This window comes from Phocoena phocoena, chromosome 1 (assembly GCF_963924675.1).
Source record: "Phocoena phocoena chromosome 1, mPhoPho1.1, whole genome shotgun sequence".
In the NCBI taxonomy this organism is placed as follows: domain Eukaryota; kingdom Metazoa; phylum Chordata; class Mammalia; order Artiodactyla; family Phocoenidae; genus Phocoena; species Phocoena phocoena.
Window position 1 is genome coordinate 30,184,171 of NC_089219.1, and position 27,193 is coordinate 30,211,363.

Below are 27,193 nucleotides of genomic sequence, written 5' to 3' on the forward strand. Positions count from 1 at the left end.
TTCAAAACAGCATACTTACTGCTCTCAAGCTTAGGCCATTTAATACTTGTTTCAGTTCCCTTACTTAGCACACAGGTCAAGAAGCCAAGAATACTCTCTTTAGAATACATACTTACAGGGTACTTACATGACCCCAGCACCCAAAGGCTCAATCTTGGAGTCGGAAATAATGCTAACGCCTGCTCCCTCCTCTTTCACAGCAAGGGATTTTCTTCTAAGCAAAGAGAATAAACTCCATCATAGGGTAAACGTTTAACCTAATTATGGATCAATTTCCTACAGCACTCCGAAGGCCCCCAAGATGGGGACAGCAGCTTCGACAGGCCATGCTCTCAACCCTCACTAGCCCTGTCCAAATTCACAACACCTCCCTCCGTCTCTCCCCTGGGCCCCAAATGGCTTCTCACCTCCTGCTTTGTGGGTTGTTCCCATTCTCTGTGTTCAACTTTTAGGGTCTGATGGTGTTTAGAGCACTTTGAGCTATTTCCTCATCTCCTGGAAGAGGGTACTTGAGACTCCCTAGGAAGCTCTATACAGGCACCATCCTCCCAGGATAAGACATACAGTGCCTGGATTTTTTTTTTAATATCTTGTAACTACCAAAAGGAGCAAAGGACAACCTATTCGCATCTTAGAGATGAGAAGGTTAAAGACCGGAAGCCAAGTACTATTCCAAACCCAACCAAGCTGGCGAAGGCAGTACCTTCTCAGTGGTCCTGGCAGCCGTTCCAGGGCAGGGGTCACTGGTGGGGGCAGCTAAGATGGGAGGACACAGGCCACCCAGCAGACCACCTCCACCAAGTGTCACAGATAGGAACTGTGAGGGCAACTGCTACCTAAATACACGTGTTCCTCCACTAGGATGGTTGTCCCTCTAATCAATAACTTGATCAAGGTCATAACCTTATCCTCTGTTAAACTCAAGCAAACTTAAGCTTAGCTGATAGCCAACGTTGCAAATATCACAAGTATGGTAGGCAGGGATCTCCCGGCGTTTTTTCCTAAACCAGCCCAACACAGGGAACCTAAGTGATCTCTCAAGACTCTTGTATCTCCAGTATGTCTGGCCAACTTACAGGAAAGTTGTGAGGTCTCCTAATCAATGATTAAACTTTATAGAGAAAGTATGTATAAAGCAAGCATGTCTCTAACCATGATTACACATAATAGAGGTATTCATACACATAGATATGCTTTTAATAATATATCTTTTTAAGAGTAGTCCTACTCTATCTCTAGCAAAAGTCAAACTGTGAGAGTCAGAAATATCTTCAGGTTTGCTGTGTGCTGTCCTCAGAGTTAAGGAAACCACCGGGATCCCATCCTTCCCTCCCGGGAAAGGAGACTGACAAAAAAGGATACAGAAAGCTTCTGGTTTCCATTGTCTTTAGTTTTGTTTTGTTTTTAAGGAACAATCTATATAAGAAACTAATTCCTTAAAAAACCCCTGAAGTTCTGCTACCAAAGACATAGGCAAAGACATCTAAATAGCCACAGAGTCAAAAAAAAAAAAAAAAAAAGTTTATTTGAGAACAAGAGGAAGCTTTTGCACATCTGACAAGGTAGACGTGTTTTGATAATAGACGCCATCCATATTTCAGCTCTACCAATATTGCCACAAATGGAACATATTTTTTCTAACAAAGGTATGGAGATAAGTATTTATGACTAAATAGAGTCAAAGGAAAGGTGAGGCCCCACAGCATATCCCTTAGACTGATTCATGACATAGGATTTAAATCGAACAATCCAGTCTCCTAATGCAGTGGTTCTCAACTTGGTTTCTTGTCAGAATGCCAGGGACTCTTCAAACGAATATCCCCAATACTAGGCTGTACCCGAGTCAGAGTCTTGGGGAGTGCGACCCAGGCACTGGTATTTTTTTAAGCATCCCAGGTGATTCCAGTATGCAGCCAAGGTGGATGGCCGCTGCTCCAGAGGCAGGTAACAACCATCAACAGACTCCTCAGCCCATCCACCCTGAAAGGAACGGGCATTTGCTGGGCATCGCGGCCTCTCGGTGATCCTGTCATTCACTTTGCTCAAGGACTCCAGGCGTTATCAGCTTTGGGCACAATTTAGAGCCTTTCCATTTGCCTTAGTCATTTTTAGAGCAATACTTAATCAGGCAAATACCATCAAAGAGAGAGAAAAGATGGAGAAAGAGATTTCCGTAAGGCATGATACAAATAAGTAAGTGAAAAAACAATCTCAAGTTTAAAGGTGAAGGATGAGAAGTCAAAGCCTGTGAAATTTTATTTATACAAAAGAATAAAAATACCTATTTTAAAAGGACTCATTTCAACTCATGTGTTTCAGTTTTTCCTGTTCCTTGAACATGAAACTGCTTCCAACTCAAAAAGATTTAAGATAGGTAATTATTAAATAAACACTCTTTACCTTCCCTCTGCAAAGAAACAAAAAGCCAAGTCCCCATTTTATTTATGGTAAACCAAATTACTTTCAGTTAAGAATATTGGCAACTGCACGAAAGAGATGATCAGATATGTCAGCAGGAAGGTATGAGCTGTATAATGGCATTACAAAAAGTCCCCAAAGCAAATAAGATGGTAAAAACAATCATAGAAAAACGATAAAACACAAACAAAATAAGAAAACGCCAGATATTTACAGCCTCCCTCTGAAATGTGACTTGTTCTACGTTCAGCATAAAACAAACCTAGAGAACATTTCTCGATGCGCATCACAGATGAGGCTGGTGCCAGCCAGTTTGACGGGGGAGACATTGGTTCCAAGAACGGAGAAATGCACACTTAGCAACTTGCTGGGATTAAAACAATGTCTTGGGTCGTCCTGCAATTGTTACTGAAAATGACACAAAATAAATGCTCCAATATGGTCTTACAGAAATGACTTTGTTTGTCACCACATTTCAGAACAAACTACTCAGAGTCACAGGCACCAGGTCTGGGAAAGCAGAGATGGATGGCCACGCAGCCAGGTGAGGGGTGTTTATCTTTGTGAGGTCGGAGGAGGGAAGCAGGGCTCTATAGCCTGGACGCTTCTGCACTAATGAGTCTTCTAATAATCCTGAAGAGAGAAAAACAGAAGTCCCAACTTATTCTCAGCAGAACATTGATAAATTCTCACCAACAACCCTGCTAGGCTATTGCTCTGTAGCCAAAGATTCTACTTCAAATATGACAGACAATATTTCACATCGAAAATGGCTTGTCTTCTGAGTCCACAAAGGGACAGAAACATCAATTCTGCCTTATTAGACCTGAGAACTCACCAGTCAGAGGCATGGGGGTGGTGAGGAGGGGTAGTATTAACAGTTCATTATTTAATCAAAGGGAATTTTTCTTCAGGAAAAACTGTGTGAGCCTTTCTCTCTCCAAAATATAAAGAGAGTACACAAACCTAAAAGTCAAAGCGCATCCAGATGGATACCCCAGACTTTAAAACAAGAACTGTGACCCCAGGTTAGGAACACTCAAGCTCTGAAGACAAATACGTTTTTCTAGCCGTCTACGAAAATCACCAGCCTCTCTGAAATGGTCTGGCTGATACTTACAGCTCGTGGTTTTTTGTTTAACTTCAGATCAATCCTGTGATAGGAAAGATAAAAGATATTTGCATTTTAATTTACAGAAAACGGGTCCAAGAATCAGCTACTGCATAGGGCACAAGCTATAACAAAGACTATTTGGTTAAGTAAAATCCACATTCTTCATTAGACTATGTCATATTTAGTTGTTTACCCAGGTATTATTAAGCAAGTATTTATTAAAAACATGAGCACATACTCTTGCCACAAGGTAAACTTAGATGACTCAAAAAGAAATACACTATAGCAGTTATAAGAGTCGTACAATTTTTAAAAATTATTCCAAAATTACACGTTAAAGAGCTTGGGTTAAGAGGGCATGCTCTACGTTAATGTGTTAGCTCTGCAACTATGTTGCTGATAATCACTGAGACACTGAGTGATTAAGAACAGGAAAGAGACTAGGAGTTTGTATTCCTGGACATGAAACACAAAAGAAATTCAACAAATTTCAATTTTTAAATCTTTCCAGAGCAAAACATCAAGATCTTAAACTATCAATCTCCTTATGAAGCAAAGCCAGGATATCAATTTAAATATTAATCAAAGTAAAGGTTATCTATTTTTAAAGAAATTAAAATGCATAAAAGTGAAGTTTACTTAATTTTGCTTAAGTTATTAAATAAAATGTTACCTCCATCACGTTTTTCTGTTTTTAAAAAAAACTTCCCAGCCTAACCTAATATACATACCTACAATTAAACAGATAAACTATGGGTTAGAAAGGTCTCAAAAAGGCATATTTGTCTCTACACACTAAACAACACAGCACAAATACTAATTCAAATCAAACTTACTCAAAGTCATAATCAAACATGCCAGACGGGCTGAGGGGCAGCATTTGAAAGGAAGAAAGCAATAGAAATTAATATCCTAATTGAATAAATTAGTTGATTAGCCACCCTAGCAAGATTTGTAGAAACAAAATCACTTTTAAGAATCTTAAGACACAAAGTTTCAGACATCAAAGCACCAAAGGTTCTGTGGTTGGGAGATTCCCTTCCCTCAATGGATTTCATATCAGAAGAACAGACTATAAAAAGAAAAGTTATTTCATTAGAAAACTAGACACCCGCAGGCCTTCTATTAACTACCAGATTCAGAGTTAGAACTTTTAAAATATTTAATTATAATGAAAAATAAACAGGGGCATTTAGAAGAAATAGAGAACAAAGGGTTTAGTGACATAATGAAAAGTGCTTTGAAGACCGTACCAACAACTCGGCATAATACACTTTCACTAAAATGAAAGATAAAAATATCATACAGTTTTGAAAATAAAAAACATTTTGCAATTTCTAACTCGGGTTTTATATTTAAGCATGTCCAAACATGGTACTCCTTTTCTCTGCATTCATGCCAGAAGCCAGGGGTCGAATCAGAGTCTAATTCCAAAACCCACACAGCCATACGACTCTGCCCCTGAACTGGTGAGAGCAGTTAACGGTTTACGTCAGGGCTACAATCAGGGAACGCCGAAGTCTGCAGTGCGCCTACTGAAACAAAGGGAAGTTGACATCCACAAGCACCCAAGCCGTAAGGGTCCAGATGGGAGAGCAGCCTAGAGGAGAAGGCCGTTTCGGGCCATCACCGCTAACAGACCATGGGCTGGGCAGACCTCCAAAGCAAATGTTAACCAGGGGCACGACACCAGTTCCTTGGCTGGCTCCAGAGCCTTTCAGACTGTAGACAGGAGGTAAAACAATACGCAAAACGGCTGTATTTCCTCCTAGCCAATGTTTGCAAGAGTGAAGCTGGAAGAAAGCTTAACTTCAATAACCTTTATGCAACAGTTTCACTTCGGACATTTGGGAAAAGTATACAGTAAGTGTACAAACCAGGAACTGTCAGAAATTTAACTTTCAGCCTAACTTAACTTTGTTCAGAAATTAAAGAAGTAGACTGTACCTACTTCATGAAAACGTCACAAACTACTGAGAATTCTAGAGCTTGGTACAGTATCAAAAACCTGTAAGAGCAGCTATAAGGTTATACCGATTTCAACATTTTTCTTTAAAGACACTGGGACTTATCGTTCAGATATCACGTACAAGGTAAGACTTTAGAATCTTGTGATCATTTATGAATGCTAAAAATTATTTGATAGATTTTTATATTCCTAAAGAGGACAAATTCAAAGTTCTTCCCTTTTTGCTAGGGTACTTATTTATTTCCACTTTGCTTTACTCATCACTAAACAGTGTCTTACACATGGTGGGTATTCAGACTTTTGTTGAAATAATTTACTGTTGACTTTTATCTGACAATATGGGGTGTGGTACATTGAAGGAGAAACGACACTGTACTGGGAGCAAAGTTACAAACATGTGTAGACAAAGTGCTCCCCCGCCCCCATCCCCCAATCAGTCAGACCCACTAAGACATTAGTCAGGGGCGAGGGGTTTGGGCCAGACACAATTCCTGACTAAAGATGGCAGGAATCTGAGAAGGTGTGCTAATAAACCTATTTTCTCCAGAAAGAAGGCAAATCAGCTCCAGTATCCTCCCTCAGGGCAGGTGAGGCCCTAAGGCCAACGGAGAAACCCAGGAGGATACTGAACCTGGGGAACACCAAAGGATCCTGCTTTCCAAACAGAAAGCCCCATTGTGAAGGCAATAACTAACATCAAATATCTTTTTAAATCCTAGTATTTTTCTGGAAGGAGTTAGTTCCTAGGGCCAGGAGAGCAAATGGTAGGAAATGCTGTTCCTATGGAAATCTACCAGTAATCTGCAAGAAGAAAATTAAGTTCAATGTCTAATTCCCTTTTATCAGCTGATCCTATCATTAAGGAAAATAAGGTATTACCTGAAATAAACAACAGCTATCAATAGAGCCTAGTGTACCAGGAATGGAGAAAGTGTCCCAGAAACTTTCAAGGAATTTACCCCTCCTCTACTCTGAAACAGGAAAATAATTATCCCATTTAAAATGACACTGGTATAAACTTAACGAAAGCAACACAGAGCATGACCCTTTTATCTTGACAATTTAAAAAAATATTTTTAAGAGTATGGATCTCTGCTGTTTATGATAAACTAGCGTCAGTCCTGTCACAGCGATTAAATAAGCTGTAGCCTTACCAAAAAAAAAAAAAAAAAAAAGAGAGAGAGAGAGAGATAATTTTTGCTCTCTCTTACTGCACTTGAGATTGGCGTGGTGATTTCCGGTGTGCGGGAAAATGTTAGGCTGCAGCCCTTAGTCACTATCTGGAGGATATACTATTTCTGGGTCTAAAAACCACCACCACCATTGACAAGAAAAACTCTTAAAAGAATTAAAGAATCACTTGATGCCAAGGAGGCTTAAACCCGTTAGAGTTAATTCTGTATTATCCCTGTATGCCACATCTGGCAAAGGTAACAACTATAATATCCTGGGTGCCTGAGGGAATGTTCTGTGGGACAACCCAGCCCAGAAGCAAACTGACTGGCACAGGGAAGCCCACCCATTCCTTGCACGCCCCCTTTCATCTCCTCAGCATGCAGGCTCCTAAGAGGAGCAGGACAAAAGCCAACCTGGTGGATATCTGGTTTTCAAACCTCCCAGAAGAAGGTTTGAGGCCATCCCTTCCTCTAGAAACTACTGCATTACCCTCTCTGAGTTCAGCTGTATAATTTCCAATTATCTGAGCTAACAGGCCCCGGCATCATCATATAAACCCCAAGGACAGCGAATGCTAAAATCCTCTCTGGGTGGCACCTGACCTCTCTGCCCACTGATGTGATTCCTATCTCATTAGGCACTGCAAAAACACACAGTGAACAAACATTATCTAGGAAGGTGCTCTCGTATCTTATAGCCCTTGTATTGTTCCTCTGATACTGAAATCAGCATTTTACAAAGATATATAAAAACAGAGAAATCATAAGCAATCAAAAAACTTGTATTTAAAAAGCATAAAGGGGGCTTTCCTGGTGGCGCAGTGGTTGGGAGTCTGTCTGCCGATGCAGGGGACACGGGTTCGTGCCCCGGTCTGGGAAGATCCCACGTGCCGCGGAGCGGCTGGGCCCGTGAGCCATGGCTGCTGAGCCTGCACGTCCGGAGCCTGTGCTCCGCAGCGGGAGAGGCCGCAGCAGTGAGAGGCCCGCGTACCGAAAAATAAAAATAAAAATAAAAAATAAAAAGCATAAAGGCACTATCAGATCAGTTCTGTCCATCCTCCAGGGAATAAGAACAGGCAGGGATCAAGGTTAGGAGCAGAAGACTTATATCCCATTTTTCAGCTTCCCAACACATGCTAGTGGCATTTTCCAAACACTAGTACACAGATTCCGTTTCTATTTCCCTTTTTCTCTTCTGAAAGGATTTCAAATTCACTGTATTAAACAAAAGTTTTATGGAATCAAATTCTTCTACACTAGAAACACTGAGAAGGATGTCTTCCTTCACAGTTCCTCTAATGCCCACCAATTCCTCCCTTAGAGAAAAATTAGCCTGTTTCACTTGGACCAAATGAATTTCTTCCCATCAGCAACAGAAAGACCACACCAATCCTGAAGAATGTTTATTCTATTAAAGTCCCTTCACAGCAATGGTCACGGAAGCTCTAAGTGGGTGGGGATAGGGTGGGGGCATAGGGGGTGGGGAAAGGTGGTCCCTACCACTGACCTGTGCCGGTTTTTATTCTTTCGTTTTTTATGGCTGCTATGATGACTCCCTGAGGAAGTAGAAGAAGCAGCCTTCTGAGGTTTCACTCCCTGCACAGATCCATCCAGATCCTCAGGATCCTCCTGGCTGGGCTCATTTTCCTGATTGTGGAAGTCTGGAGAAGTATCACTTTCCGTCCCACTTCCTGGCTCCCCTGGAGGGAATAAACACAAGTCCCCCAAAGCATCATCAGTACTCCTCAGGCAGTTTGTCCATCAGTCAGGAAAGATTTTCTGAGCACTAACACATAGAAAAAGACTTGTTTCCTACCCTCAAGGACCATATGTTCTAACTAACAGGAAGATACATACAAAGTTACCAGAGTTCCCGAGAAACCTGTAATCTGAAACAATGTAACCAGAGGCAACAGACCTAAGGACGGCTGGGAGATTAGACCATACAATCAAGATAACCTCGCTACATAAAGGTTATTTAAACAAGAATATGCTAATGGGATTAATAATTACACAAGAAGCATTATCAAAAACATTACATAGGTCTTCGGGAGGTGAGAGATGACCTTGGGAAAATAGCCTACAGCTGGCCCTGGTTCCTTCCCCAGACCACATGGGAATCCTGACTTTCCATCAAAAAAAAGGGCCCAGGAGGAGAAAAGCCCCATTACCTAAGTTACTCTGAGAAGCCTTAAGAACATTATTTTAAAAGTGGTAATAATACCCTTCAGCTGACAGATATTCCCAATTTTATTTATTTATTTATTTTTAACATCTTTATTGGAGTATAACTGCTTTACAATAGTGTGTTAGTTTCTGCTGTATAACAAAGTGAATCAGCTATACATATACATGTATCCCCATATCTCCTCCCTCTTGCATCTCCCTCCCACCCTCCCTATCCCACCCCTCTAGGTGGTCACAAAGCACCGAGCTGGTCTCCCTGTGCTATGCGGCTGCTTCCCACTAGCTATCTATTTTACGTTTGGTAGTGTATATATGTCAATGCCACTCTCTCACTTCGTCCCAGCTTACCCTTCCCCCTCCCCATGTCCTCAAGTCCATTCTCTACGTCTGCATCTTTAATCCTGTCCTGCCCCTAGGTTCTTCAGAGCGATTGTGCTTTTTTTTTAGATTCCATATATATGTGCTAGCATACAGTATTTGTTTTTCTCTTTCTGAGTCACTTCACTCTGTATGACAGACTCTAGGTCCATCCACCTCACTACAGATAACTCAGTTTCGTTTCTCTTTATGGCTAAGATAACTGGATAACTGGATATCCACATGCAAAAGAATGAAACTGGAACCCTATCTCATACCATATACAAAAATTAACTCAAAATGGATCAGAGACCTAAATGTAGGAGCTATAAAACTCCTAGAATCTATTGGGTTAGGCAATGGTTTCTTAGATAAGACCACAAAAGCAAGCATGACAAAAGAAAAAATATGTATAGTGAACTATATCATGTATGTAAAACTCGTGAACTGCAAATATCACCCAAAAAGTAAAACAACCCACAGGGGTGAGGTGAGGGCAAAACGGGCAAAGGGGGTCAGCTATATGGTGACAGATGGAAACTAAACTTTTGGTGGTGAGAACACTGTAGTATATACAGAAGTCAAAGTATAATGTTGTACATATCAAACTTATATGTTATAAACCGATGCTAACTAGAAAAAAAAAGAAAAAAACATCACAACCCACAGAATGGGAGAAAATATTTGCACATCATATATCTGATAAAGACTTGTATCCAGAATACATAAAGAACTCTTAGAACTCAATAATAAAAAGACAAAAAAATTTTTAAAAGATCAGCAATGGATTTGAATAGACATTTCTCAGAAGAAGATATACAAACGGCCAATAAGCACAGGAGAAGATGTACAACATCATTAGCCATTAGGGAAATGCAAGTCAAGACTACAATGAGATAGCACTGCCTACCCACTAGGGTAACTATAATGGAAAGACAAACAGTAACAAGTGTTGGTGAAGATGTGGAGAAACTAGAACCTTCAAACACTGCTGATGGGAATATAAATTGTACAGCCAACTTGGAAGACACTTTGGCAGCTCCTCAAAAGATTAAACACTGAGTTAACAAACCACCAGCAATTCCACTCCTGAGTATGTATCCAAGAGAAATGATAACACGTTCACACAAAACTGGTCATAAATGTTCACGGAAGTATTATTCACGGCAGCAAAATGTCCATCAACTGATGAATGCATAAATAAAATGTGGTCTATCCATGCAATGGAATATAGGCACAGCTCGGAGACATTGTGGATTTGGTTCTAGACCACCACAATAAAACGAGTGTCAAAATAATGTGAGTTACACAAATTTTTTGGTTTCCCAGTGCATATAAAAGTTATGTTTACACTATACTGAGTCTATTAAGTGTGCAACAGCATTATGTCTAAAAAAATGTGCATACCTTAATTTAAAAATGTATTATTGCTAAAAAATGCTAACCATCATCTGATAGCACAGGGTTGCCACAAACATTCAATCTGTAAAAAATGCAGTCTCTGCAAAGTGCGATAAAACAAAGTATGCCTGTATTATTCAGCATTAAAAAGAAATGCAGTACCAATACATGCTCTGTTTGGGAGTTTTTAAGTGTGATCATAGTGTAAAGGGCCTATCATTTATATAACTACCATATGATCCAGTAACCCCACTTACGGGTATTTATCCAAAAGAACTGAAATCAGGATCTTGAAGAGATATCCGCATTCCTATGTTCATTGCAGCATTATCCAATAGCCCAAATGTGGAAACGACTTAAATGTCTGTCAATAGATGAACGGATAAAGAAACTGTGGTAGGGCTTCCCTGGTGGCGCAGTGGTTAAGAATCTGCCTACCAATGCAGGGGACATGGGTTCGAGCTCTGGTCTGGGAAGATCCCACATGCCACGGAGCAACTAAGCCCGTGTGCCACAGCTGCTGAGCCTGCAAGCCACAACTACTGAGCCCGACTGCCACAACTACTGAGGCCCACGTGCCTAGAGCCCGTGCTCGCAACAAGAGAAGCCACTGCAATGAGAAGCCAACGCACCGCAACGAAGAGTAGTCCCTGTTCGCCGCAACTAAAAGAAAGCCCATGCGCAACAAGGACCCAACGCAGCCAAAAATAAAATAAATAAATAAATTTATTTAAAAAAAAGAAAATGTGGTATATACATAACAATGGAATATATTATTCAGCCTTAAAAAGAAGGAAATCCTGTCATACGCCACAACAATGGATGAACCTGGAGGACGTTATGCTAAGTGAAATAAGCCAGTCACAGAAAAACAAATACTGCGTGATTCCACTTCTATGAGGTATCTAAAACAGTCAAACTCACAGAAGCAGAAAGTAGAATGGTGGTTGCCAGTGGCTTGGGGGGGAAGGGGGGAGTTGCTGTTTGATGAGTATAAAGTTTCAGTCATGCAAGACAATTAAGTCCTAGAGATCTGCAGTGCAACTCTGTACAGTTAAGACTATTGTACTGTGCACTTAAAAATCTGTAGCTCTGGACTCCCCTCGTGGTGCAGTGGTTAAGAATCCGCCTGCCAATGCAGGCGACACGGGTTCGAGCCCTGGTCTGTGAAGATCCCACATGCCGTGGAGCAACCAAGCCCGTGTGCCACAACTACTGAGCCCGCACGCTGCAACTACTGAAGCCTGCGTGCCTAGAGCCCATGTTTCACAACAAGAGAAGCCCACGCACCACAATGAAGAGTAGCCCCCGCTCGCCACAACTAGAGAAAGCCTGCACACAGCAACGAAGATCCAACGCAGCCAAAAATAAAAAGCGAAAAAAAAATCTGTAGGTCTTATGTTTGGTGTTCTTGCCACAATTTAAAAACTATCATTTGGCAATACATACTGAAAGGGACTTCCCTGGTGGCACAGTGGTTGAGAATCCGCCTGCCAATACAGGGGACATGGGTTCGATCCCTGGTCCGGGAAGATCCCACATGCTGCGGAGCAACTGAGCCCACGCGCCACAACTACTGAGTCTGTGCACTAGAGCCCGCGAGCCGCAACTACTGAGCCCGTGCGCTGCAACTACTGAGGCCCGCGCGCCTAGAGCCCGTGCTCTGCAACAAGAGAAGCCCGCGCACCGCAACGAAGAGTAGCCCCCGCTCACCGCGACTAGAGAAAGCCTGCGTGCAGCAATGAAGACCCAACGCAGCCAAAAATAAATTAAAAAAAAATTTTTAAACCCCAACATACTAGAATATGTATACAAGAAACGGGGGTAGATTTCTGAGATTTTTCAACATAATACAGGGGGTGGAGGTGAAGGCAGGTAGGGTGTGGATAGGACAGGACTGGCCACAGTGTGATGGTTTGGGGGCAGTGTGATGGGTACACAGGGATTCATTGTTTTGTCTGTATTTGCGTAGATTAAAAATTCACTCTAATGAAAGAGTTTAAACGTAATCTTTTTCCCCCTTATTTTACCCCAATGTATCTGTAACAGGCCCTCCCAAGGTATGCTTTTAAGAATGGGAATGGCAAGACTCTTTTTGCAAAGTCCAGGGTGTTTTCCAACATCAACAACCAATTCCCTGATTGCCCAGACACCAACACTTGAATTTAATTCTGACACTAACTACTGGAGTCAGGGCAGAACCCACAATTTAAGGGCTCAGTCCCACAAGAGTACCCCCTACTTCAGACACCAGTCACCAGTCCTGGGCCTCCCAGACATCCAACAGACCAGTCATAAACCAGGGGTACCACAACCCCCTCCTCAGGGTCAATAATCTGCTGGCATCAGGAACATGCTTTATGACAAAGGATACAACTCAGAAACAGGCAAATGGAAGAGACACACAGGGCAAGGTATGGGGAGGAGCATGGAGCTTCCCTGCCTTCTCTGGGCTGGGAACCTTCCCAGCACTGCACCATGTTCACCAACAGAAACTCCATCATTTAGGGGTTTTTACGGAAGTTTCATTACGCAGGCATGACTAATTAAGTCACTAGCCATTGGTGATGAGCTCAATCTCCAGTCCCTTTCCCCTCCCTGGAGGTTTCAGGGTTAAGGCTGAAAGTTCCAAACTTCTAGTCAAGGACTGGTCTTTTGGGTGACCAGCCCCCATCTGATGCTATCTGTGGGCGAGGGAGGGGCAGTGGACACAGCCACCAGTCATCTCATTAGCATACAAAAGACTACTCTTTTGCATGCTAGCCATTCTTTTTCTTTAAAATTTATTTATGTATTTATTTATTTATTTTTGGCTGTGTTGCGTCTTCATTGCTGTGCGCGGGCTTTCTCTAGTTGCAGCGAGTGGGGTCTACTCTTCATTGCGGTGCGCGGGCTTCTCATTGCAGTGGCTTCTCCTGTTGCGGAGCACAGGCTCTAGGCAAGTGGGCTTCAGTAGTTGTCGCACGTGGGCTCAGTAGTTGTGGCTCGCAGGCTCTACAGCGCGGGCTCAGTAGCTGTGGCGCGTGGGCTTAGTTGCTCCACGGCATGTGGGATCTTCCTGGACCAGGGCTCGAACCCATGTCCTCTGCATTGGCAGGCGGATTCTTAACCACTGTGCCACCAGGGAAGTCCCATGCTAGTCATTCTTAATATTCTGGAGAGTCCAAGAGTTTTAGGAGCTGTGTGCCAGGAGAGGGGACAAAGACCAAATATACATTTCCCTTCATACCACAGAAAGTACTGGGCTGTATCTATGAAAATCATTCTTTGACACAGTAGTGCCACTTCTGGGATACTGTCATACAGAAATTAAAACTCCACTGCAAAAAAGCTATGGGTACAAGGATGTTTACTGTGACACTGTTCATAGTGGGGGAAAAGGGAGATGATGGGAATATTCATCAACAGAGGAGGAACAACCAGACTAGGGGGTATTTTCTGGCTTTTGAAAAGAATGCGGGACTTCATGCGGCGCAGTGGTTAAGAATCCACCTGCCAACTGACAAAGGATTAATCTCCAAAATTTACAAGCAGCTCATGCAGCTCAATAACAAAAAAACAAACAACCCCATCCAAAAATGGGCAGAAGACCTAAATAGGCATTTCTCCAAAGAAGATATACAGAATGCCAACAAACACATGAAAGAATGCTCAACATCATTAATCATTAGAGAAATGCAAATCAAAACTACAATGAGATATCATCTCACACCAGTCAGAATGGCCATCATCAAAAAATCTAGAAACAATAAATGCTGGAGAGGGTGTGGAGAAAAGGGGACACTCTTGCACTGCTGGTGGGAATGTGAATTGGTTCAGCCACTGTGGAGAACAGTATGGAGGTTCCTTAAAAAACTACAAATAGAATTACCATATGACCCAGCAATCCCACTACTTGGCATATACCCTGAGAAAACCAAAATTCAAAAAGAGTCATGTACCAAAATGTTCATTGCAGCTCTATTTACAATAGCCAGGACATGGAAACAACCTAAGCGCCCATCATCGGATGAATGGATAAAGAAGATGTGGCACATATACACAATGGAATATTACTCAGCCTTAAAAAGAAATGAAATTGAGCTATTTGTAATGAGATGGATAGACCTAGAGTCTGTCATACAGAGTGAAGTAAGTCAGAAAGAAAAAGACAAATACCGTATGCTAACACATATATATGGAATTTAAGGGAAAAAAATGTCATGAAGAACCTAGGGGTAAGATAGGAATAAAGACGCAGACCTACTGGAGAACGGACTTGAGGATATGGGGAGGGGGAAGGGTGAGTTTTGACAGGGCGAGAGAGAGTCATGGACATATACACACTAACAAACGTAGTAAGGTAGATAGCTGGGGGGAAGCAGCCGCAAGGCACAGGGATATTAGCTCGGTGCTTTGTGACAGCCTGGAAGGGTGGGATGGGGAGAGTGGGAGGGAGGGAGACGCAAGAGGGAAGACATATGGGAACATATGTATATGTATAGCTGATTCACTTTGTTATAAAGCAGATACTAACACACCATTGTAAAGCAATTATACCCCAATAAAGATGTTTAAAAAAAAAAAGAATCCACCTGCCAATGCAGGGGACGTGGGTTCGAGCCCTGGTCCGGGAAGACCCCACATGCCGCAAAGCAACTAAGCCCGTGCGCCACAACTACTGAGCCCGCATGCCTAGAGCCCATGCTCCGCAACAAGAGAAGCCACCGCAGTGAGAAGCCTGCGCACTGCAACCAAGAGTAGCCCCCGCTCACCGAAACTAGAGAAAGCCTGCGCGCCACAATGAAGAGTCTGCGTGCCGCAACAAAAAAGATTCTGCATGCCGCAATAAAGATCTCACGTGTGGCAACTAAGACCCGACGCAGCCAAATAAAGGAAGAAAGAAATAGGGCTTCCCTGGTGGCGCAGTGGTTAAGAATCCGCCTACCAATGCGGGGGACACGGGTTCAAGCCCTGGTCCGGGAGGATCCCACATGCTGCAGAGCAACTAAGCCCGTGCACCACAACTACTGAGCCCATGTGCCACAACTACTGAGGCCAGCGTGCCTAGAGCCCGTGCTCCTCAACAAGAGAAGCCACTGCAATGAGCAGCCCGCGCACCACAACCAAGAGTAGCCCCCGCTCGCCGCAACTAGAGAAAGCCCACGCGCAGCAACAAAGACCCAACGCGGCCAAAATTAAAATAAATTTATAAAAAATAAATAAATAAGACTGCAAGATGCTAACAACAGCTGACACAGACAGTCCTTACCCTAAGCCAGGCACCGCTGTACACACTTCAGATATATTAATACATACAACCCTCACAAGGCTTAAAAAGTTAAAAAGAAATCTAACAAAATATAAAAAGATGAGTCTAAGATACAGAAGTATGGTCAGGACAGCCTTCCTCTGCCATACTTAATCCTATTTATTCAGATAAAAAATGTCATCTCTGAAAATGCAAATGGTGGAGGCACTGGTCAGGGAAGGAGCAGGCCGACAGGGCATGCAGTCACAAAAGCTTTGCATCACAGACAGGACTGCAGAAGGGACACAGGACTCACTGAGGAGGGGCTGGGCACAGGGGAGAGAAGGGTTAACTAAAAAGGTGGGAAACAAGTAAGGAAGGCAAGTTAGATACGGCAAATTTTCTCTATGTTGCAATTCTACTCGAATACACCGAGGAGAAAAACCAACTATTTACTCATTTGGGGCCAGCTGCTATGGGAGTTCTGAGTAAATGGATGGATGAATTGGTCATATTCTATAAAGTGGGTACACGTGTACACACGCACACACGCAAACACAAACAAAGCAGCGGAAGTCAAATCAAAGGTCTATGAATAGAGTCCAGGCAGTAACCGACGTCCCGAAGGGCTGACATGGATACTAAGTATTATGGGAGTCAGAGAAGAAAGAGCGGATTATTCAGGAAAAGCTTCACTGAGGGGGTGGAATTTAAACTGGACCTTGAAAAATGAGAGCCAAAATAAATACAAAAAATAGCACATGCAAAACAGTGCAGAGGTGAGAAAACACAAGGTATTTGGGACAAATAAATCAAACAACACCTTTTAAACAGAGAGCTTGAGAAATGACAGGTGAAATGGAATGACAGGTTGAGCGGAGTCATAACTGTCAGGCTAGGGGATCTAACACGGGGGACAATATGAGGGGATGTTAAGAAAACTGACTTGTTGCTTAATCTTTCTGAGCCTGTTTCCCCGTCTGTAAAATAGGAATTCTTTCTCTCACGTCTTGAGTATCTCTTATGGACGAGATACTGGGCTAGATGCTTGGGGCTACAGCCATGTTCCCTATCCTCAAGAAGTAGCTTTAGGGATTAAATGAGATAATGTAAAGTGTTTGCTTAGTGTCTGGAACACAGTAAGTGTTGAAATCTCAACATCTTTGAGATCTAAAAACACATAAGTCAAATTCCAAGCAATCAGTCAGGGTTATTTGCAGTAAAACAGCTGCTAGCAGGACATAACAAGATGAAGGCATCCAGAGTTTCGGAACAGGGAAGTAACACCAAACAACTAACGTGTATTGAGTTCTCTGTGCAAACACGTGCTTTAAGATTAGGCTAGAAGCGGTTTGTAAGAGGGACTGGAGCTGGGGAGACTAGATTAAACACTGTTAATGTACAAAGTGAGAGCACAAAGTAAAAATCATTTCCTCCCTCGGCTCACGGAAGCAGAAGAGAAGTGACAGCAAGAGGACTGGGTTACAACATATCAAGGTACAGCAGCAAGTCAGTCGATCGATTGCTGCTGCCACCATGAAAAGACACATGAGTTTGCCTCTCACTGACATAAAACTGAGCGACTCATTCTTAGCGCAAATAACGTCAAATTTTAAGTTAAATACAGCTACAAATGAGATGCTCTACTTAAAGGACCAGCTACTGAATAGTGCCGCAGCAGTGACTCCTGATCAGCACGAAACGTTTAAAGGTAGAAAGGAAGACACCCAGAACAATGCTCACGCAGCTGTCCACTTACCTGTGCAATGATGTAGATGCTGGAGGGGTTTGCTTTGATGAAAGCTTCAGAGAAGGCCAGTAAAACAAACAGGTGAGACTGCTGATCCTTTACAGGAGCCATGGGTTTGAGCCCTGGCCTGGGAAAATCTGCCTGCTTTGTTTTTCTTTCACTTTATTCTTTTTAGAAAAATATACAATGCCTCACTAATTAGCATAAAATTCCCCTTTGGGACCATGCCAATCCATTCTCATTCTAGGGTAGGTACATAAGAAGCCAAAGGAAGCAAAAGTAGTGCATTTTTTGAGGAAAATTTCAGAACAGTGCAAAACTCCAGAATCCTTGAGATCTGAGAACAGATAAGTACAAAATCTAAGAGAAAGGGTTGTTTTCTTCATTGCCACCAAAGATCAAAAACACAGGAGTCATTCCACAAAACATTCTGAGACAACGGAAAGACCCTGTACAAAGGAAAAAAAAGAGTGAAAGGCAAAGCAGACCATTCCTCATTCCGCTCTTGGAATTAAAGTTTGGATCTTTGGGGGACCTTCAAGCCTTGAACTTGGTCGAAGCAGTCCTAGCAGAAGCAAACATAGGTCTTCTCTGGAAGACAGCACCTTCATCCCAGCCGTCAAATTATTCTACAAATACTTTTAACTATAGTGAACAGAAGTACACAGTCAAAGATAACCAACAAGCACACAGGGAAGTTAGATTTCATGAGTGATACAACAGCAGAAACAACAAACAGAAAGAGGCTCTTAAAGACTTCAGAAACTGAAATTAAATACAGAAAACCTATGCTTACTATACTTAAAGAAGTAGGGACTTCACGGATGGCGCGGTGGTTGAGAATCTGCCTGCCAATGCTGGGGACATGGGTTTGAGCCCCGGTCTGGGAAGATCCCACATGCCGCGGGGCAACTAAGCCCATGCGCCATAACTACTGAGCCTGTGCTCTAGAGCCCGAGAGCCACAACTACTGAGCCCGTGTGACAAATACTGAAGCTACGCACCTAGAGCCCAAGCTGTGCAACAAGAGAAGCCACTGCAATGAGAAGCCCACGCACCACAACTAAGAGTAGCCCTCGCTCGCCGCAACTAGAGAAAGCCCGCACGCAAAAACTAAGACCCAACAACAAAGACCCAATGCAGCCAAAAACAAATAAATAAATAAATAAATTTATTTTTTAAAAAAGTAAAAGGCAAGTATGAAAACAACTGCAAAGAAAGGTCCTAAAAAACCACATAGCAGGGGCTTCCCTGGTGGTGCAGTGGTTGCGAATCCACCTGCCAATGCAGGGGACACAGGTTCGAGCCCTGGTCCAGGAGGATTCCACATGCCGTGGAGCAGCTAGGCCCATGAGCCACGGCTGCTGGGCCTGTGCTCTGGAGCCCGCGAGCCACAACTACTGAGCCCACGTGCCACAACTGCTGGGGCCCTCACGCCTAGAGCCCATGCTCCGCAACGAAGAGTGGCCCCTGCTCACCGCAGCTGGAGAAAGCCCACGCACAGCAACGAGGACCCAACACAGCCAAAAATTAAAAAAAAAAAAAAAAAAAAAATATATATATATATATATATAAATCACAGCAGATTTTTTAAGTAGTTAAGTAGAATTTCTGGAAATTAAAAATGTAGTAATAGGACTTCTCTGTTGGTTCAGTGGTTAAGACTCCACACTTCTAATGCAGCGGGTGTGGGCTGATCCCCGGTTAGGGAACTAAGATCCCACATGCCACTCAGCATGGCCAAAAAAAATTTTTTTTAAGTATAATAAAAGATTTAAAAATCAAGGGAAGGTTTAACAGTAAATCAGACTCAACTGAAAAGAGAATTAGTGAATGGGTAGGTCAGAAAAAAAAAATACCCATAATGCAGCACAGAGACAAAAAAGAAGATATAGAAAAGATAATAAAAGACATAAAGGATGCAATGAGAGAGAAGGTTTAACTTACATTTAACCAGAGTACCAGGAGAAGAGAGAGAGCATGGAGCAAACACAGTATCTGAAGAGGTAACAGCTGGGAATTTTCCAGAACTGATAAAAAAATACCAAACCATAGTTTCATGAAGTCCAATGAAACCCAAGCTAGATAAATTAAAAGAATGAAATCCAATAAAATAAATTTAAAATGGGATAAGTAAAGCAAAGAGGAACAGAAGAAGAAAGTAAGCTGGATGTAGTACTAAGATTCATTCCCCAAACACATGCTATAAGTTCCTATTTGCTTTCTAGAGAGGAACCTCAAATTTGGCTTTAAGCATTTTAGCGCCCATACAAAAAGGGAAACAGTCAATTACCAGGTTTTCAGTAAAAACCAACGAGTCGTTCAGGGAAAACAACTATTCCTAAAGGAGAGAATAATTAGTAATGATAATAAACGTTTGCAACGTCCTAACAGAGTGACACATTTTACAGGACCAAAATGTTACTTAGTGCAACTAAGTGCAACTTTATAGGGAAGACCAAGGAATACCAATATGATATATTCCAGAAATGGGGCTCAATCCAGGGGGAAGATCTTAGGGGATGGATGGCCTCCACATGCTCCAGAAAATCTTCAATACATCAGTACTTGTCTCCAGTCAAGCTGCTGGGCAGTGGCTTTAGGAGTCTTCCTGACCAGTATCTAGGCGCACCCCTTCTGTGTGGGTAATTAGATACAGAGCCATGCACTAAACTATCCGCTAAGCCTGGGGCAGGATAATAGGCTCTTGTGAAAACTGAGGAGTCAGACGTCATTCCATCGCAGCTCACAGGAGTGAGGTCCAGAATGTTCTTAACCAGTCTTGCTACTCCACAAAGCAGATGAAATGGCTCTACGTTCTAGAAGTGGTATTAATGGAGAAGAAATAAGATTTAACTGACAGTCATAATGAAAGAAAAAATCAAAAGGACTTGGTCCAACTAATTAGGCTGGCAGAGAGGAGTCAAAGCTGCCTACAAAGTTTTGAAGGACGGAGAACAGAAGTCCTGTGAAACAAAACAACTAGGCACATTTTGAAGGAACGAGAACAGCTCAGTTTTAGACAAAATGTTTGAGTCTGACCATCTGAGTGGAAATGTCTAGAAGACATTTTCTAGAATTTTCTAGAAATGCATGACTAAAGCTCAGGCAAGGAGTTAGGGATAGGGCTAAAGATTCAGAAATCTGTACATGGAGATAATAACTGAAGTCACTGAGTAGTTCTAATTCCCATACTACCAAAATCCCTTCTCCTCAAACCACTGCCCTGGTAATGCAAATAAGACAACTTGATCCCACGACAAGATATGCCATGTGAAAATACCCAGCCACAATACAAAAAGCAGGGTGTGTTTCAGAGTGACCCGACCCACAGGGAGAGCATCCAATACAGCTACATAGAGTCTGATACAGCAAGATAAACCTGCAGTTCTAAGTCCCGTCACTAGAAATTAGAAAGGAGTTAGACTGTATGGCTTACATACAGAGAATGATACAATTTCTCTACAAAGTAAATACTACCTGCTCTCCATTTTAAATTTAAGAACACACAGGTACATTCTGTTCATGGGATCAGAATTTCCTAAGAATTATTAAATTGGGTACATGAGGATTTATTAGATATGTCTGAAATTTTCCATGATAAAAGGGTTTTTTTAACTTTAAAAAATTCCCTAAGACTCAACAGGAGTGAAGACATATCTCTGTGTCTTTGAACAGGTGAAGTCAACCTTCATGTGACTGAAAAGGCAGGAAGGACACGGTAGTTTCTTCCCCCAAAGAAAGACATGATTAAGGATACCCAAGAGGGCTCCCAACTTCTAGAAAGAAGAGGCAAGAACAAGAGATGCAGTCTTCAGATACACCGTTGGATAGGAATTAAATATAGAGGCGATGGTAGCTTAAAAATAAACTGATGAAAAAGTAAAAAGATAAACTTACTCTTTTCAATGAGCTGGTCCTGAACTCCTGCCAATGCACTTACTGCCTAAAAGAGAAAACCACCAGTTACTATAAAAATTACCACAGATCTCAGGAAAGCACTCACAGACAGAAAGGAAAGAGACAACCAACTCACAGATGGACAGGAAAGAGAAAACTCACAGAAACTTAACGGAGGTCTTCCTTAACAATGGGCCACAGAAAGATCCCCCCGCCTCACTTACAGCTGCTGAAGTAACTGAGGATTTACTGAAGAGCCGCTCTGCTTCCTTAAACTTCCGGTTCCTTCTATCGTTTTTGCTATTGGAGTTTCTAAAACACACACAAGAAACTCATTATAAGCACCAAGCTATGTCTGTGGCTCAAGCTGAGGACACACCAGGACAAATGTAAGGAACTCTTTGTTTTTTAAATTACCAAGTTCCATACAGAAATGCCTCCATACCACTTGGATTGACCAAAATGACCTGCATGCTGAATGCCTATGTAGACAGCAATGTTTTCCAATGGACGGTATGTGGTCCACTGTGACACATGAGATTACTTTAGCTTTAGGTTCACAATCATTTTCATTTAATATGTATTTATTTTAATGCCTATTATTAAAAACATCTAGCACAGACTAGTGCTATGAAGTATCTCTGTTAAATAATCTTAGTTTAAAAAACTTAAAGGGCTTCCCTGGTGGCACCGTGGATAAGAATCTGCCTGCCGATGCAGGGGACACAGGTTCGATCCCTGGTCCGGGGAGATCCCACATGCCACAGAGCAATTGAGCCCATGCGCCACAACTACTGAGCCTGCGCTCTAGAGCCCGCGAGCCACAACTACTGAAGCCCGCGTGCCACAACTACTGAAGGCTGTGTGCCTAGAGCCCATGCTCTGCAACAAGAGAAGCCACTGCAATGAGAGGCCCGCGCACCGCAACAAAGAGTAGCCCCCGCTCACTGCAACTAGAGAAAGCCCGCGTGCAGCAACGAAGACCCAACACAGCTAAAAATAACTAACTAACTAAATAAATAAATAACTTAAAGAAAGAACCAGAGTTCCTTAGTGAAATGACTGATACCAGGTCTGAGACAAGAAAAGGACAAGGATGGGACCTCCTTGGTGGCGTAGTTGTTAAGAATCCGCCTGCCAATGCAGGGGACACGGGTTCGAGCCCTGGTCCGGGAAGATCCCACATGCCGCGGGGCAACTAAGTCCATGCGCCACAACTACTAAGCCTGCTCTCTAGAGCCCGCGAGCCACAACTCCTGAGCCCACACGACACAACTACCGAAGCCCAAGCACCTAGAGCCCGTGCTCTGCAAGGAGAGATGCCTCCGCAATGAGAAGCCCGCGCACCACAACAAAGAGTAGCCCCCGCTCGCAGTGACTAGAGAAAAGCCCGTGCGCAGCAACGAAGACCAACACAGTCAAAAATAAATAAATAAAATAAATAAAGTTACTAAAAGATAAAAAAAAAAAAAAAGTACAAAGGAATCAGCCTGAGGAGGCTCCCTCTGGCCACGTTTGGGACAAACTAAGCATCAAAAAGGATAATGATGGGTGTGTTAGCATTGTGAAAAGTCAGTGAGCTAAACACTTATGATCTGTGCACTTCTTTGCATAGATTTCAATAAATTAATTTATACTAAAAAATAAAATAAACCTTTACAAAGTGACAGTACTAGATCCCAATACGCTGTTTTTTTTTTTTAATTCATGCATCTACAGTGATTCTAAAGAGAGAGAAAGAGAGAATGAAAGGGAAAGAAGATAAAAAGGGAAGACTCTTCTTTCAAAATGCCAGTAATAAATGTAAAAGGAACAGTAAAATTAGAATCATCATTTTGCAACCTCCATTATAATAACTAATTCAGATAATCAACAATGGATACTAAAACCAATGACAAAAATTGGGGTGAGCAGTATAATCACACTGCCTAAAAAGTATAACTTCCAGGGACTTCCTTCCCTAGTGGTCCAGTAGTAAAGAATCCACCTTACAACGCAGGGGACGTGGGCTCGATCCCTGGTCAGGGAATTAAGATCCCACATGCCGTGGGGCAACTAAGCCTGCGTGCTAAAACTACTGAGCTTGCACACCTCAACTAGAGAGCCCTTATGCACCCTGGAGCCCACGTGCGCCACAACTAGAAAGAGAAAAACCTGCACACCACAACTACAGAGAAGCCAGAGCGCTGCAGCTAGAGAGAAGCCCACACGCCGCAACGAAGAGCCCGAGCACCGCAATGAAAGATCCCGTGTGCCACAACTAAGACCCGACACAGCCAAAGATAAATAAAATAAATAAATAAATCTTAAAAAATAAAAATAAATAAAATGTATAACCTCCGAAATCACCTGTTAATTACAAAGAGAAAAAAATCACTTTTACAATGGTGAAATCGTATGATCAAACTTAGCAGCACCAATAATGGGGTAATCTGTCATTATGTGCCTCCTGATAAAACAGAGGTAAACAACAAGAGGTACACAAATCACTAATGCAACATTTTTGCCAAAAATATTTAAAGGATCTCTCATAAAGTCACTAAGAAAAACCTGGAATTGGGACACTCTACAAGACAATGTCATAAACAACCTTACCACCAAAAAGGGTGGGAAGCTCCTAAATTAAGAGACTAAAGGAGACACAACAGCCAAATGCAATGCACAAACACTCACTGGTTCAAAACAAGATAGCAATGCATTTTAGGAACACTTAGGGAAATATGAATAAAGACTGTATATTACATAATGCTATTAATGTAGTGCTCATTTTCCAGGCATGATAATTGTTGGTTACGTAAGAAAGATGTTCTTATTCTTAGGAGGTACCTGCTGACATAATTTGGGGCAAATGTCATGATATCTGCTTTCAACTTTTAAATGGTTTAGCAAAAAATATATATACATATATGTATGGGAGAAAGGGGAGATATAACTACAAAGGGGTAGCATGAGGGAGATCTTTGTGATGATGGAAAAGCTCTGTATCTTGATTGCAGTGGTGGTTACAGGAATCTACCCACATGAAAAAATGACAGAACTACATATACACATTATACCAATGTCAATTTCCTGGTTTTGTTATTGTACTATATGGTTACATAAAACCCAACCATTGGGGAAAACTGTACTGTTTTTGCAACTCCCTGTGTATCTATAATTATTTCAAATTTAAAAAAATTTTTAAGTGTAGCTATAGGTGTGTGTATTAATACATATTATAGAAAGGGAAAAAAGAGAGGAAAGCAAATGTGGTAACAAGTTAACAACTGGTAAATGCTAGTGAAGGGTATCAAGAGATCACAAACTATTCTTTCAATTTTTCTCTAGATTTTCAAAAAATTTAGAAAGTTTTCAAGAATAATATTACTAAATAAACCGTGGTACAGTTGGCACACAGGTATGGCAAACCTTGTGAGGGTGTGACTCGTGACTGATTAAAATGTAGAAAACACTGATAGCAGTGCTGGTGTGTAAGGTATTATATGCTGCATTTCATTTAAGCCTCACACAGCCCTGTGCCACTGGCCAGATTTCCTCTACTATACAGATGTAGGATTTGTCCAGGGTTACTCAGTGAGGCAGTGGCTGAGCCAGAGTTCAAGCTCAAGTGCAGACCTCTGTCCACCCCACTTTACTACTGTCTCCCTGCCAGGTCACTACCAACAACATACATAGCCCTAAACACAAATATTACTAGGGCACCACACAAACACTACAGGCTTCCGACACTCACTTTTGGTTGGTCAGATACCGATCCCAGCCACGAATAATGTTGCCATACATCTGAGTGTCTTCCAGGTAGCTTCCTTCAAAAGCATAGATCTGTCTCTCTAAGTTTGCCAGTGTTTCCTGAGAGATGAAAAACAAGGAAGTGGTTAATGCCTTCTACGTGCAAGCATTAAGCCTAACCAAACTGAAATCTTACTATCAGACTTATAAACTCAAGTTCAACTATACAGAGCCAGCCTTGCGGAAAGAAGGATGACATGCGCAGGGGCAGGCTGTTTCAGACTACGACAGTCTAGACCCATCTTGTTGGATCCCTTTAAGAATAAAATGGAATAGAAAGAGCCTGTCCCCATTAAAATGTACACCCATACCAAAGTTTGCACGTACTCAGGGGCTTCGTGGAAACCCAGCTGTCAAGAACCTGGGCGGAGGAAGAACATGAGCAGTCTCTACTCCCACGCATAAAAGATACTGCTACCCGGAGAGGGAAGGGTGATCAGCCTTCCAGAGCCAATTCGCTCCCCTCCCTGCAGGCTCCGAAACGCCGCGGGCACTGGGCTGCGGTTGCTATGGAAACCTGGAAGGGCAGCTTCAGGTGAGATGGGCCTCCCGATGCCCAAGCCAAAACGCAAGGGGAGGGAGGGCTTAGCCACCAGGGTGCAAGGGGTCCCGGGTGCGTGTCACAATTCCTAATTCCCTAGACTGAGTCCGCTTCCCCTCGCCTGTCACCTTCTAAGATGTTCCCAAATACATCACAACCCTACCCATCAAAAACCGCATCCAACTAATCTACTCCTAGTCCCCAAAAGGACATGCGCCCCTCCATCTTCCAAAGGCCTGCCTGGATGTGTGGGTCCCCCTCCCACACCTGTTTCCTACCCCACCCCCCAAAGCCCACTGGCAAGCCCGAACCAATCTCCTACAGCCTGCCGACAAGCCCGGTCCCCATCCCTCAAAGATCGTGGACCCGCCCGCCCTCGCCCACCCCGCAGAGCTCATGGACACTCTCCTCTCCAGGGCTCCCGCACGGAAGCCCCCACCCCCTGGCGCCATCCTTCCTCCACGCCCCCACCTGCCTAGTCCCCCTCCCCCTCCCGGCTTCGCGCCCCGCCCCCGGCCCCGGCTCCCTGCTCCGGATGCGCACGGCCGGGAGGCCGAGGCGCCGGCGGGCCGCGCAATGCGCAGCCGTCCTCAGGCCGCCGGACTCCCAGCCGCCGCGCTGCGCCGGCGGAGTAACGAGCGGCGCGGCGGGGCCGGATCCTGGAGGCGGAGGCAGGCACGGGGCCCCAACCCGGGCGCCCCCGGTGCCAGCCCTCACCGCCAGCTCCTGCTTCCGCTTCACGAGCTCCGCCAGCTCCCGCCGGGTGTCCGGGATCTGCGGCGGCGCCGCCTTGTTGTGCATCGCCATGTTGTGCCGAGGCGGGCGGTGGCGGGGCCAGGCTGGGGGCGGTCCTTGCGCGCCGCCGCCCGCCAGGGGGCGCCCGCCGCGACACTGCGCCTGCGCTCGCGGCTTTCGGAGGCTCGCGGTGCCGCGCCGAGCTCCCGCCCGCGGGCTTGCGCGCGCCCTGCCCGGAGGACCTCAGTGTTGGGCTCTGCTCTTCGTCCTGGCCGAGTTTCTGCACCACAAATTCACCGTGTCCAAAATCAGACCTCTCCGAAGTCTCCTCAGTGAATGACTTTCATTGTCCGACGAATTGCCCAAGTCAGAAACATGGGTGCCATCCTCACCCTCCTTCATCCCCTTAATCCGATCCAAAACCAAGTCAAGCCAAGTGGACTCGACTCCGGAAGAGCCAGCAAATCTATCTTCTTTTGTCTGCCACCTCCCTCATTCATCCAGGCTCTCCTTATTTTTTGATAAATTATTCCAACAGCCTCCTGCTTCCACCCTTAGCTCCATTTAATCCATTATTCACAGTGGTGCCAGGATGATTTGTTTTTGGAAAGCAAATGTGGTGTCTTT

General features: G+C 43.4%; 1 protein-coding gene across 2 annotated transcripts; it reads right to left on the minus strand.

Moving 5' to 3' along the window:
* Nucleotides 1-2,238: 2,238 nt before the first annotated feature.
* Nucleotides 2,239-26,639, minus strand: MEAF6 (MYST/Esa1 associated factor 6). Of its 2 annotated transcripts, XR_010656119.1 has the most exons (8): nucleotides 26,549-26,639; nucleotides 25,235-25,350; nucleotides 21,726-21,813; nucleotides 21,502-21,547; nucleotides 8,184-8,376; nucleotides 4,206-4,263; nucleotides 3,539-3,572; nucleotides 2,239-3,051 (listed from the first exon to the last, which is right to left on the minus strand). XR_010656119.1 is itself a non-coding variant. In XM_065881294.1 (7 exons), the coding sequence occupies exons 1-7, from the start codon at nucleotides 26,636-26,638 to the stop codon at nucleotides 3,043-3,045; spliced, it is 576 nt and encodes a 191-aa protein (XP_065737366.1). In that variant the 5' UTR covers nucleotide 26,639; the 3' UTR covers nucleotides 2,239-3,042. The 2 variants fall into 2 exon arrangements, 1 of the variants encoding a protein (XP_065737366.1); XM_065881294.1 differs by lacking the exon at nucleotides 4,206-4,263.
* Nucleotides 26,640-27,193: the final 554 nt, after the last annotated feature.